Source organism: Neophocaena asiaeorientalis, unplaced genomic scaffold, assembly GCF_003031525.2.
Source record: "Neophocaena asiaeorientalis asiaeorientalis breed wild unplaced genomic scaffold, Neophocaena_asiaeorientalis_V1.1 scaffold205, whole genome shotgun sequence".
Classification (NCBI taxonomy): Eukaryota; Metazoa; Chordata; class Mammalia; order Artiodactyla; family Phocoenidae; genus Neophocaena; species Neophocaena asiaeorientalis.
This window is the reverse complement of record NW_020174369.1, coordinates 1547386-1561533: the sequence shown is the minus strand read 5'-3', so window position 1 is coordinate 1561533 and position 14148 is coordinate 1547386. Positions and strand designations below refer to the sequence as shown.

At 45.1% G+C, this 14148-nt stretch overlaps 1 protein-coding gene across 1 annotated transcript in view; it reads right to left on the bottom strand.

Annotated features, from left to right (window-relative positions):
- The window catches only part of C8A (complement C8 alpha chain), a 62580-nt gene that overhangs the window by 8263 nt on the left and 40169 nt on the right, over positions 1-14148 (bottom strand). The window contains exons 8-9 of the mRNA XM_024756244.1: positions 1760-1902; positions 468-614 (exon numbers count right to left, since the gene is read on the bottom strand). Coding sequence (XP_024612012.1) covers positions 468-614; positions 1760-1902 — 290 coding nt within the window. The remainder of the gene's footprint in view (positions 1-467; positions 615-1759; positions 1903-14148) is intronic.

Genomic DNA, 14148 nt, shown 5'->3' with positions numbered 1-14148 from the left:
ATTATGTTTAAATTTTTAAAAGATTAAAAAAAAAAAAAAAAAAAAGTAGAAGAAGAAGAACTTGTATGAAAGGGACTGTATGTGGCCCACAGAGCCTAAAATATTTACTATCTGGTCCTTCACAGAAAAAGTTTGCCAGCTTCCAACTTAACAGATGTGATTTTTAAAGTCTTTTATGTATGTGAGTTGTTATTTTTATAAGGTGGCTTAATCCCGAAGAAATTCTGGGACTACGAGTGTAAATCTAGGCCCTGACCAGATAGTAAGCTTGTGATCCCAGCTCTCCTGTGGCCTGAGTCTAGAGTCACGTATCCCTGTAGTCAGACGGGGAAGGCCACCAGTTCAGCGTGCCGTTACATTTAATCTTGTTCTCTGATGGGCTTATAATAAGAAATATGAAATGATCTGGTCTGCTTCACTTTCATTCCTCGTGAATGTAGAGTTTCTTCAACTGCGAAAAGACTTACCTCAAAATCAATAACAACAGGGTTATACTTTAATGACCTCCCCCAGGAACGGTATGTAATGATGCTCCCGTGTTGTGTCAAGCCACCTGCCCAGCCAGAGCTGCCACCTTGCACCAGAGAAATGATGTCTTCCACACCCACTGTCTTCTTGTCATCGACTGCCATCGAGAGAATAACCACATTAGCTCATTTCCTAAAACGCCAAGCTCTGCTAATGAGATTTGGAACAAAGTTTAAGTGCTCTCCTTACGGCTGTCTCCCACTCTTCTACCTTGCTCGGTTAACTAGCAGGACAAGGCAGAAAAGAAGCACTGAGACTTGGAAATAGATCCATCCTTTGGATTAGAGCAGACGCTGGGAAGACAGCCCAACCCAACATGGAGGAGGGAGAAGATGGGGAAATGGATGATGATTCATTCATTCATTTATTCAAATATTTATGTCAGATGTTTACTTGGTGCCTGCTATATGCCAAATAAGTGCAATCAAATATTGTAAGTGCTATAACAGATTTCTCTCTCAGTAGGGGTGCAGAGAAAGATGTGGTCAGATCTATAGTAGCAGTGGGGAGGTGGTCAGGAAGAAAGGTGAGTTATCTAGAAGAATGGATAAATCTTGGCAGGTAAATGGAAGGAGGAGGGAAGGGCATCAGAGAGAAGAAGGCTTTGACTTAAGGCCCTGAGACATGAGTAGCCCAATGCAATGGGAGTGACTTGAACCTCATCTACTCATCCACTGCACTATAAACCATTTCGTCATCCCTGCATCCTCTGTGTCTCCCACCTGGAAAACATGACTCAATACAGGTTGAATGAATGAATGAATACATGAACACTCGTAGTGACCTGTGTGGGAGATGTTACAGAATATTCTTGTACCATCTTTCTCTAGTAATTATTCTTCGAGCTTGGACTTGATAACCACATTTCTCTCTCTCAGCAAACTTGTTTCCTCCCTCGGGACTGTACCTGATGGGACTTTATCCAACAGTCGACTTTCCAAGTTCCATCCGCACATTCCTTTCATCCCAGCTCTTACTTACATCTTTGTCTAGTGCTTGAAATCTAGGAGGGTGCACCATATGAAGTCAAGTATTTCTAAGGTGATCTCAGCCTATGCAGGATTCAAAATAAGCCCACTACAGGTCATTGGTTTGGGGTACTCAGCAGATATGCAGTATGGCCATTGACTGAAATGGAATCAGTTGGTGGTGGGGGGGTGGGAAGAGCGTACATGCCCCGATTTTGAGTCCAAGGGGAAACCTGGCTTCTCTTTTTTGGGAAGCCCATCACTAAATACTTGCCTATTTTGCCACCTCCAAATTTTTTACAAGCTTCTCCTGATAAACGTCCTCCAATTTGTGTTTTATCTGTGTACTTATGGTCGATGCCAAAAGAGCCTCCAAAGCATGTCTTGACATCATTGCTGGACAAACCTGCAACAGGGACCAGAGAAACACAGAATGCTGAGACTCTGAAAGACCGTGAATATGGTACAACCGGCTCATAGTAGTAGCTCACAGCTCACTAGCTCACAGTAGTAAAAGCTAGCTTGTATTTTGCAGTCTAAGAGGTCCGGGTTGAAATCCCAGTTCTTGAACCCAGTTTCAGTGTTCTCTTCTGTCTGGTTCCAGTGCAAATATTCTTGAAACGAGAAGGAATATGTACTGCACACACTAGTTGGTGAAAAGTGCTTGTTCCCTTTCCTTTGCACATTCTCCACGGAGCCTCCTTGAGACAGTGATTCTGTCTCATCCATCTCCATATACCCCTGTGCCTAGCACAGTGCCTGGCCCAAGATTGGCACCAATTTTGCATTTGCTGTCCCTTCCTCTCTCCTTTTTCACCATCTTTCTAAAGTCTACTCAAGCTCCAATTCAAATATCATTTCTTCCATGAAGCATTTTTGGATCAGAGCACTTCCCTCTTTCTTCAGAGCTACCCATGTGCTTTGTTTAGGTCTGAATGATCATATGTGTCCCAGTTCTTTTTGCCCAGGTCCTCTTTGCACCGCAGAGAGGCCAGAGTGCTGTCAGAAGGTGGATAGATCTCCCTGGGGAGGCTGCTTGGCTTCTGGCGCCATGAGGCCCACATTAGTTGTCTCTGTCTCTATCTGAGGAGTTGCTGAGGACTCTGCATTCAGATGAGGAACATAATTCTCAAAAGAATAACATCATTTTTTCCCCGATCCCGCAGCCTGTAGGTGAACAGAACTAGATTTCCAACCCTTGGTCAGCTGGCAAGATAAGGCTACAAAAGCAGACTGGAGCAAGATATTGACCATTGCTGCAGAGTTCAGCTCCCTCTGTAGCTAAAGTCTTCTGAAGGTTGTGAACTGGAGTTTGCCTTGGCGACATGTCGTTACTTTTCACTGCAACTATACAATAATTATGACCAGTCAGTGTCTTATTCTGGCAACCACAAAGGAAAAATAATTTAGGTTGTAATTCAGTGAAGCTAAGGATTAGATTCAATGTTTTTAAGGGAGTATGAGGCAGCAGGTTTACCTGCCAGCCTTCGCATGAAACTGCAGACTCTATGGGGTCAAGGACTGGCATCTTATTCACCGCTCTCTTGTCAGCCTAGCAGCGCGATGTCTGCCATGGGGGAGGAGCTCAGTGAGTATTCTCAGAATAAATGATTGAGGAATGAAAAAAAATGAGTGAATAAATGAATGCCAAGAGTCCTTGGGTAAGGGCTTCTAATGGAAAGAATCTTACAAGTCAGGAATCCTGAATTTAAGTCCCAGTCACTCAGATGACTGGATAAAGAAATTATTATAGATATAATTATATATAAACATATATAAATATTATAATTATTATATATAGTATAGAAATAAAATATATAATAATTATATATAATAACAAATATATAATTATTATATATACAATTGTGTGTATATATGTATATACTCTCTATAGATCCCACATATATACCCTATATATATATTCCACATATATACCCTATATATATATCACATATATCCCATTTATATATAAAATAATTATTCAGCCTTAAAACATAAAGAGATCCTGCCATTTGCGACAACATGGGTGAAACTTGAAGACATTATGCTAAGTGAAATAAGCCATACCCAAAGAGGAAAAAAAAAAAAAAAGCCTGATCTTACTTATACGTGAACTCTACAAAACTCAAATATGTAGAAGCAGAGAGGAGAACGGTGGCTGCCCGGGGGGAGGAGGTGAGGGAAAACGGGGGATGCTGCACAAACTCGTAGTTATGTAGGAGAAATAAGCCTGGAGATCGAATGGACAGCTTGATGTCTACAGTTACTATCAGTAATATTGCACTGAATACTGGAAGTTTGCCAAGGGAGTAGATTGCAGGCACTCTTCGTCATACACACGTGACTGTGAGGCGAGCGATGTTAATTAGCTTGACTGTAATAATCCTTTCACTTTATTTGCATCAAATCATCGTGCTATATACCTTAAATATATACACATTTTATTTTTCTTAAAAAGTAAAACAAAACGCGTCCCAGCCCCTGCCACCCTGTATGAGCTTAGAAAAGGCCCATGATCTCACTGGGCCTCAGTTTCCCATTTATGGAGAGAAAGGGTTGGACTTGCTCGTCCTGAGTCCCCTTTCGGCTGCAGCCCTCTGTGCCTCTGTGCACAGCAGTTTCTGAATAACTCCGAACTGAGAGTGCCTGGGAGAAGTGATGCTTTAAGTACCGGCACTCAGAGCCGAGCACAGGGTTTCTTCTGCCATTTCCGTTCAAGTACTTTTAATTTTTAATGCACTACTAACTGAGGAAGATTTAGCATATTTAATTGTTTTGATTAAAAAATGCTTCAACCGTGATAAACAAAAGTGGATGAAAGGAATTCATGGGCAGAAGCCAGAGTGATTACTTAGGTGAGTGGTGCAGTGCTACCCAATTAAAGTGACGGGCCGGGCCGATTAGTGGGGGCTGGAGGATGCCTGTGGAGTGATTATGCTCGTGAGGGGTCTGCAGACAGCCTGCCACGCGCTACTCGGAGAAGAGAATTCCAGCTTGAATTTCAGCAGCACCGCTTGACTGCAAAGGATCGCCTCCCGAGGACCCTGAAGGAGGGTACCAGCCAGCAAGGGGAGGTCTGTGACTTGAGAATCATACAGCACGAGGGCTAAATTATCCTTAGTCACCTACCCCATACTTCTTATGTTTACTTGTGATGCCCTTGGTTCATAAAGATTAATTATCTTGCCCAAAACCACATAGCTAAAAAGAACAGTGGAGCTGAGATTCAAACTCGTCTTTCTTGCTTAGAAGAATTAGCTAATTCTATTTATTGCATCAGACTAAATTCTGCTGAAAAATTTAGTAAGCATCTACTATGTACCGTCCCAGGCATACCGTGTGTTGGACAAGGTAGACACTGTGAGCATAAAACTGGTATGAATATGATGCAGATCTAGATTACAAGGTTCTGGCCTTGAGAAGCTAGCAGGTGTGGGGCAACATAGTAAATGGAGACAGATTTGGATCCCGAGAGTTGCTTATTTCGTGGAAGACAATTTTTCCACGGATGGGGTGGGGGGATGGTTTCGGGATGATTCAAGCGCATTACCTTTATGGTGCACCTTATTTCTATCATTATTGCATTGTAATATATAATGAAATAATTACACAACTCACCATAATGCTGACAGGAGGCGGAGCTCAGGCGGCAATGCTAGTGATGGGGAGCGGCTGTACATACAGATGAAGCTTCAGTCCCTCTCCCACCGCTCAGCTCCTGCTGTGCGGCCTGGTTCCTAACGGGCCACGGACCGCTACCAGTCCATAGCCCGGGAGTTGGGGATCCCTGGACTATAGGACCAGGTGGTGCTCTGCCAGGGCTCCACCCCATCCCATCAGCTCCTTAGATGTCAGCTTTGGACCAGATCAAACTGCCGTTTGTTTCAGATTTTCGTGCTCAGTAAACAGGAGTTGATGTTTGCCGAACCTGGCTACATATTGAGATCATCTGGAGGGCTTATTAAAAACACAGGTTCCTGAGCCCCACCTTTGTCACTTCTGATTCTGTATTTCTGAGTAATCAGCAATCTGTATTTTAATTAACTATCCCAGATGAAGCCTATGCAGTGCATCTGGGATGGGATACTGAGTACCACGGTCCTACAGAGAACCTCTGGTGGCCTGTCACAAAGCCGGCCTCCATACTAACCTAGTCGGTGCCTTTGTCAATGCCTTGGATATGGACTTAGCAGCCACGCTCACTGTATCTACCCAGAGGAAGAAAAAGAATCAGGATCCAAAAAGCCCTCAGAGGGCTGATGGACAGACAGACCAAGCATAGCAAAATGAGACTCAGTTGGAAAAGTTGTAACATCCTGTCCTGGGGATAAAATACCAAGTGCATGAGCACAGTAAGGAAGAGAGCCAGCTTAGCAGGAGAACAAGAGAAAAGGCCCAAGGGTTTTAGATCACTTTCAGCTCCGGAGGGCAATGAAGCCAGGTGAAAATTATAATCAATAAAGTAAAGGCGGGGATAATCTCATTCCCTCTGCGCAGGTTAGAGAAACCCGGAACCTGGTGCCGAGTTCTGGGAGCCACACTTTTAAAAGGAAATAAGAAAACAGAACATTCGCTGGACATCATCCAGCCTCTGAGAAGAAGGAAATCATGCCACGTGCAACAACGTGGATGAACCTGGCGGATATCATGCTAAGTGAAAGAAGCCAGTCACAGAAGGACAAATACTGCATGATTCCACTTACATGAAGTATGTAAAGTAGCCGAACTCATGGAAGCAGAGCATAGAATTGTGGTTGCCGGGGGTTGGGGGAGGATGAGGAATTGCTAATCAACGGGCATAAAATCTCAACTATGCAAGATGAGTAAGTTCTGGAGATCTGCCAGAATATTGTCCCTATAGTGAAGGATTCGGTATTGTACCCTTAAACATTTGTTACAAGATTAGATCTCATGTTAAGTGTTTTTACCACAATAAGATTTAATAAAAGAAGAAAATGGGGAATGGTTGAATGAGAGTGAGCGTGAGGGTGAAGAAATGTAAAGCCAAATCCTTTGGGGAACGTTTGAGGGGATGCAGGATGTTTACCTGAACAAGAAAGGAGAGGTTTCTCTTTAAGAGAGGTCAGTGGGATTAGATTCAGCCCTCCGGAGGGTTGTCTTGAGGAAGAGGAATTAGGCTTGTTTGTGTGGTCACAAGGGCGAGAACTAGGACCAAAAGGGCAGATACTACAGGGAGATAGATTGAGGCTCAACTTAAGGTAAATCACCGCAACACTCAGAGGCCAAGGAGATAGGAGTTGTTTCATGAGGCAGTGAGCTCCCCATATCTGGAGGGTCCCAAGCAGGAGTTAGCTGTTTGCCTGCGAGTAGAAGAAGCATTTGCAGAATTGACGAGATGTCTTTCAAGAGCTCCTCTAAAGCCAAGATTCTGAAACTTTAAGAAACACACCAGAACACCTGAGGAGCATTTGAGATAACTTGGGTACGTCCTTAATGATTTCTTTTTTTTTTTTTTTTTTGAGGTATGCGGGCCTCTCACTGTTGTGGCCTCTCCCGTTGCGGAGCACAGGCTCCGGACGCGCAGGCTCCGCGGCCATGGCTCACGGGCCCAGCCGCTCTGCGGCGTGTGGGATCTTCCTGGACCGGGGCACGAACCCGCGTCCCCTGCATCGGCAGGCGGACTCTCAACCACTGCGCCACCAGGGAAGTCCCCTTAATGATTTCTTATTGTGTTCCAGGTATCTGGGAAGTGAAGAGGGCTAAAGGGAGTGTTTGCTGTCAGTGAGCTTACAGCCAAGTGTGGAGACATGGACAGGTAAGTTCACAGTTCTTGTACTGTGTGATGAGGACTTCGAAAGAAGGCAGCAAGCTCGGGGCAGTCTTCCTTAGGGGGCCAGAGGAAGGATACCAGAGGCAAGTGTGAAAGGATGAGTAGGGATTAGCCAGACAAAGTGGAGAACATTGAGAGCAAAGGGAGGCCGCGTGAAGGCCTTGTGTCCCCAGCAGAGTCTGCTCAGAAAGGCCAACACGGTCTGAACTCCAGAGTGGAAAGGAAGGAGATGCAAATCAGCCAGGGAGGTACTGGGAGACCCTTGGAGTCCTTCCCACTCTAGTCTGGTCCCCAGAGGAGCTGTTGTGCCCGCCTGGCAGGCCAGGAGCCCGGGGGACACGTCTCTGGCCACCATGTCTACTGCTTGTTTCACACCTGGTCTGGGCTGTGGTGCAGGTGTGAGAGCTGTCTTCACACCTCCGTGGAGATACTGCATCCATGTGGCTCTAAGGCAGAGCCAGGCAGCCTTATTTCTGAGGTGCCAGAATCAGCAAGTCTCTGTCATTCCTCAGATGGCAAGCAGCAGGTGGAAAAGAGCAGGTGTAATGCATTATTTATCTCTGTGCAACAAACAGATGCCATTCAGGTTGCTGTGATCTGTGTGCTATGTTGCTTCGCTATGTTGGTTGCCCTCAAGGGAAAGGAAGAAGCATATAGCCTATTTCATGCCATAACATTGGAAAAGATGATTGTTTAATCTGTGACTGGATGAGCTGGGAAGCGTTGGCTAACTTCCCTGCCCCCTAGGTGCTTCTGTGTATCCATTAAAACGCATGCTTCTCCACCTAGAAGGGTGGGATAGGGAGGGTGTGAGGGAGATTCAAGAGGGAGGGGATATGGGGATATATGTATACATATAGCTGATTCACTTTGTTATACAGCAGAAACTAACTCAACATTGTAAAGCAATTATACTCCAATAAAAATGTTTAAAAAATGCATGTTTTTTCCCAACCACCTGAGAATAATAGTACAGGTACCTCTGTGCCTTTGCATGTGCTGTTCCCTCTGACTAGAAAGTTCCCTTACCTCCTTCACTGAGTTTCTCCCACTCAGCTCTAGAAAACATTCCCTCACTCACAAGGGCCCTATATCTGTGTCCCCGCAGTATCCCTGTGTGTCCTTCATGGTATCAGCACGCTTCCCTATAGCACAGTACTTAGCACACTATAGTAATTGTCAATTTCTTGGTCTGTTCTTCCAATTATCCTGCAAACTTATAAAGTCATCTCTTGGGTTTGCAAGGCTCGGCATGTAACAAGCCCCCAGAAGTGCTCAGGGATGGGCTGATTCCAACCCATCACCCATCTAGACAATACCTCTAAAATGTTTTGAGAGTCACAGGTCGTCTTCTGGTTGACAATATAAATCATATCTTTGTAATATCTCATGCTTGATTAAGAGTTGATATTTTATAAAGCTCTTTCATCTGCATTATCTCATTGGAGGCTCACAATGGGGCTGGGAGGATTTACTCCTTTTGCAGGCAGTCTGGGGTTGGAGAAGGCAGGAACTGTGGCGGTTAAGTGTGTGAGCTCTGGAGCCAGAGTTCTACCCTTCACTGGGAGTGTGGCTTTGGATGAGTGACTGAACCTCTTTGTGCCTCATGTTCCCCATTTGAAAATGGAGATGGAAATGGTTTCTATACATGAATCTCTAAAACTGGTGTCTGGTACAATTAAGTGTTCTACAAATCTTATTAGTTGTTGCTATGATTGTTAGGTAACTTGCCCAAAGTTCCATGACTAACAAGCCAAGAATCGGGGTTTGATGCAAGGTGTGCCGTATCCAAACTCGGGGCCCGCGCCATCTCATCAAGCCAGTCTTACTCTGCAGGAAACTGTTCATCATGGGCCATGAGTAGCAGTGTCCTCCCCAAACCCCTCATTCCACAAAGCAGCTCAGAAAAATGAATCCATGCTCCCAATGGGCAATGCTGGGGCTGCGGTCTCAGGTCTCCCTCCACCTGATAAAGGGCTACCTTCAGGGACTCTGACCCGCTAGATGATTTTGGTCATGATGGGAGGCAGTCGTATAGCTGAGGGCCAGGCTCTGAAATGGAAACTGGCTGAGGTGGAAATTTCCATGCTCACTTACTGTCTGAACCTCCCTGTATCACAGTTATCTCATCTATGACATGGGGATTTTAACACTGTCTACCTCATAGGGTTGCTCTGAGGGTTAAATGACTTAATCCATGCCATGTACAGTGCTTAGGATACTCCCTGGCTTGAAACTAGCAATAATGGTCGAGTATTACTATCATTACTGCTGCCAGAAATGCCACAGCATCCCTAGACTGGGCTGTTGTTTCCTGATTCTGAACTGGAAAAATTGGAGAACGCGGGAGGCTGAGGAGTTTGTGAACACCAATTTTCTTTTTTTTTTTTTTTTTTTTTTTTTTTTTGCGGTCCGCGGGCCTCTCACTGTTGTGGCCTCTCCCGTCGCGGAGCACAGGCTCCGGACGCGCAGGCTCAGCGGCCATGGCTCACGGGCCTAGCCGCTCCACGGCATATGGGATCTTCCCGGACCGGGGCACGAACCCGTGTCCCCTGCATCGGCAGGCGGACTCTCAACCACTGCGCCACCAGGGAAGCCCCAACACCAATTTTCTTAATCAACTTCTCTGCAGGGTAAACTGTTCTATTAACTGAGAGGGAGTGAATGAAGAAGATGGAGGGAGCAACGTCCACGCCATGTGCTGGGCAAAGATTTTCCAGGCGTTGTTTAATATTCACACATCATTCCACAGCAAGTACAATTATTCCCATTTTAGAGATGAGCAAATCAAGGCTTAGGTAGTTTCAGTCACTTGCCCAAAACGATACAATAAGTAAATAGTAGAATGGGATTGAACCAAGGTCTGTGTCCAAAGCCCATTTTCTCCTTGCCACATTATGTCACTTGGGGAGAGGGAGCTAAGGGTGGTCCTGGGAGTAATTTTGACATTATCACACCTTTTTCTCCTTTCAGGCTGAGGCTGTTTTCAGTGATAGAGGTGGAAAGTCAAAATCAGGACAAATTCAGGAGGATGGTGCTGAGAGTCTCAGTTCCATGTGTATGCAAGTGACTTAAGGGGGGTGGGGACAGAGCCAAGACACCAGGAGTCTGTCAGTCATTCAATACCATCCATCACCGTGAAGCCTGGTTGTCATGGTAACTGGGGATAAAGCCTAGAGCTTGTTAGAATCTAGTGCCTGTCTGTTCAGGATGATTGGTTGGTTAGCAGACACAGCAAAAGACCTTTTGGGCCAGCCCAGACTACTTAGCCATGAGTATAACACCCTTCACAATCAGGTTCCTGCCCACCTCACCATCCTCACTGTTCAGTCCAGCTGAGACTCTTTAGAAATCCACCCTTGATTCTTCAGAGTGTAAGAGAAGCTCCAGAGGATGCCCAGCACCTATGGGTTTAGATTCTGAACCAGCCCTGCTAGAAAGACACTGAGCCTCTACGTGAGTCAGCCTCAGCCTGTGGACAAAACTCCAGAAACACATCATTCACAAGATGCACTATGGAAACAGGCAGTTGTAATAGTGTGATATACATAGAGCTGTGTCCTGGGTACACGGAAGTATTGGGTCAGCCAAAAAGTACGTTCGAGTTTTTCCATAAGATGTTATGGAAAAACCCAAATGAAATTTTTGGCCGACCCAGTACCTAAGACAGGTTCCCAACCTGGAACTGGGGAGACAGAAAGACTGTCTGGAAAACCCTGTTTAAACAGAGACCAAAGATGAATAAGCATTAGCCAGGTGAAGAAGAGAGGGTGGGGAGGAGAGGGAAGCAGTGCTCTAGGTAGAAGGAACAGCAGCAAGAAGAAAGTGAGTATGATTAAGTCAAGGGACCAGCATTTAGCTCAGTACAGCCTAGCCCCGCAGTGAACAGTGGGCTGGAGGGTAGCGCAGGGCCAGCGCACGCTCCCTTGAAGGCTGCGCATCTGGTCCGGTGGCAGAGACCCTCCTGTCTCAATGTTCACCTTTGCATGGCTCCAGCAGCTTGCCGTTCTGCAGCTTGTCATCCTCTCTGTGGGCCCCTGGAGGCCAACACTGACTCCATTTCCAGGTTACTGATATCAGCACTCATCCTGCCATAACCCAACCACTGGATTGTTCTCACGTATGCACCGGCCTCAGGGGCAAGCCCTCTACAAAGAGTGTGGCCTTTGGGTGAATCACTCATCTCCTACTGACCCTCACCACTTGCTGCTTCAGCCACTCCCATGCAACTCTCTCCTCTTGGAAAGCTCCAGCTGCGTTCTCCACCAGGCAAGCTCCCATTCCTACTAACGTCAGAAGATCAGGTGTGAATGTCTCTGGAGCCTAGAAAATGGGAGGGGAAGAAAGGGTGGGTTGCTCCCTCCTTTGTGCTTCTACTGTATTTATTTCTAGTCAAGCATTTATCGCATTGTATTATTCTTAGCCCCCAACTGACTGCACATTTCTCCAGGGTGGGAATCTGTGTGTTTCACTCCTGTGTCCCTGGAAATCATGGGTTCTCTCTGAGTATTTACTAGGTGAGTGGATGGATGGATGGATGGGTGGAGATTAGATTATGAGAAGGGTTTTCCTCAGAGATTGTTTCCTGCCTGCTACTTTGGGTAAGAAGGGAAAATACTCTACTTAGAAACTTCCTGAAAGGGAATTGTAAGCAAACAACCTCAATAATATATAAATGTGATGGAATGTATGAAAAATTTGAGGGACTTAATTTATACACCCATCTCATCCCAGTTACTCTCCATACACAGCTTAATCATCTGGGCTGCCTTTGTCTCATTCTACTAAAGGAATAGAAAACTCATAGCTCAGGGGCCCTTAATCCCTGCTCAGACCCTTTAGGAATCCACGACTCTCCAGAGTGTAAGGAAATCTCCAGAGGATGCCCAGGATCGATGGGCTTGGATTCTGAATTACCCCAGCCAGAAAGAGTCTGAGGCTCTACCATGGGTCAGCCTCTGCCTCGGATAGACATCACTAATTGATCACAGTACTTTCCGCCTGAGCCCGTATCTGGTGTCACAGTCCTCAACTCAGTGGTCCTGGTAGCATTTGCTATTAAAACCACCTGCCATTGGTGGCTTAGATACATTTTCTGGCCTATAGGTCTTTAAGTTTCGCTTTATTGAGTGCCATGGGTGCCAGCACACCATGCTTCTTCTTGGCTCTGTGAATGTACCTAAGCTTCAGAACAGACCATCACAAGCTGGTCAGTTTAACCTTTAACAGTTCTCTGTGACAATTCCCAGTCAAGGGTCAAGCTGACCCAATATTGCCCTTAGGAGTGAATATTGAGTATAATACTCCGTTAGGTAGTTTTAAAACCTGATTTATCCACTTTCAAAACTATCACAAGCAGTTTAATAGTTTTTTAAAAAAGAAAATAAGTGAAATAAATATCCAGGGGTACCACAAGAAGCACTGAACTTGGAATTAGAAATCCTCATTTCAAACCTTACTCTGCTTCTAACCAGTGGTGTCACCTTGGATGTATCATTTATCTTTCAGTGCCTGGTTTTCTCATTTGTAAAATGGGTACAGCCATAAAACACAGCTCAAAGCATTGCCAGGAGGCTTAAATGGAATGAGATGCATGTAACAACTCAGTATGCCGCCTGCCACAGAGTTAGAACTCAGTGAATGCTTGTTTTTCTCATCTTCATTTAGATAAGCTGTTTCATTACATGCGACTTCACACACCTACCTTGGCAGTTATTACTCACATCTGCCTCTACCTTTCCCCCTTGACCACCTTCCTGTGATGGTTAATTTTATGTGTCAATTTGACTGGGCCAGGGTGTCCAGATACTTGGTCAACATTATTCAGGGTGTTCCTGTGAGGGTGTTTTTGGATGAGATTAACATTTAAATTGGTAACCTGAGCAAAGCAGATTGCCCTCCCTAAAGTGGGTGGACCTCATTCAACCAGTAGAAGTTCTGAATAGACAGAAATCTTACCGTCCCCCGCGTAAGAGAGGATTCTTCCTGCCTGACTGCCTTGAGCTGGAAAATTGGCTTTTTTCTTGCCTTCGGACTCACACTAAAACGTCAGCTCTTTCTGGGTCTCAAGCCTGCCAACCTTCAGACTGGGACTACACCCTCAGCTCCCCTGATTCTCAGGCCTGTGAAATCAGACTGGAACTAAACCATTAACTCCCCTGGGTCCACAGCTTGCCAAATGCAGATCTTGGGACTTGTCAGGCTCCATAGTTATGTGAGCTAATTTTTTTATAATAAATCTCTTTATATATATATATGCAAAGTATATGGAGAACCCCAGCTAATAGACTTCCTAATGCCTTCATTATGGCTATTGATGATTTTCCCTTTATTTAAAGTGATTAGATACATGTCCACAGTCCGTGGAGCACACTGGGTTCAGACAGTGTGTCTAATGCGTTTTTGACTACCCCCAAAAGTAAGCAATACTTTTTAGATCATGACCCAGCCCACTTACATCCAGCTGAAATAAGTTGCAATACTTAACCATACTTTGTTTGATGCTGTCTGATGATTTCCCTCTTAGTGTATTCTATTTCATTTTGTTGAATGCTGGTCATGACCCACCAAATTTCTCTTACAATCTGCTAATGGGCTGTGGCCGGCAGTTTGAAAAATCCTAGGTAAAACATCTCTGAGGCACTACAGCATGTTGGTTTACATCACAGGTTCTCACGTGGACTTCTGGCTCCACCCATAATAACAAGATGACCTTGACCTTGCACAAGTTATTTAACATTGCTGAGTTTCAGTTCTTCATTTGTAAATCGGGGATTATAGTATCCTCTTCCCCAGTCTTTCCTGAGGATTAAATGAGATAGTGCATTTAAAGTGCCTAACTCAGTGTCTGCCACATAATGA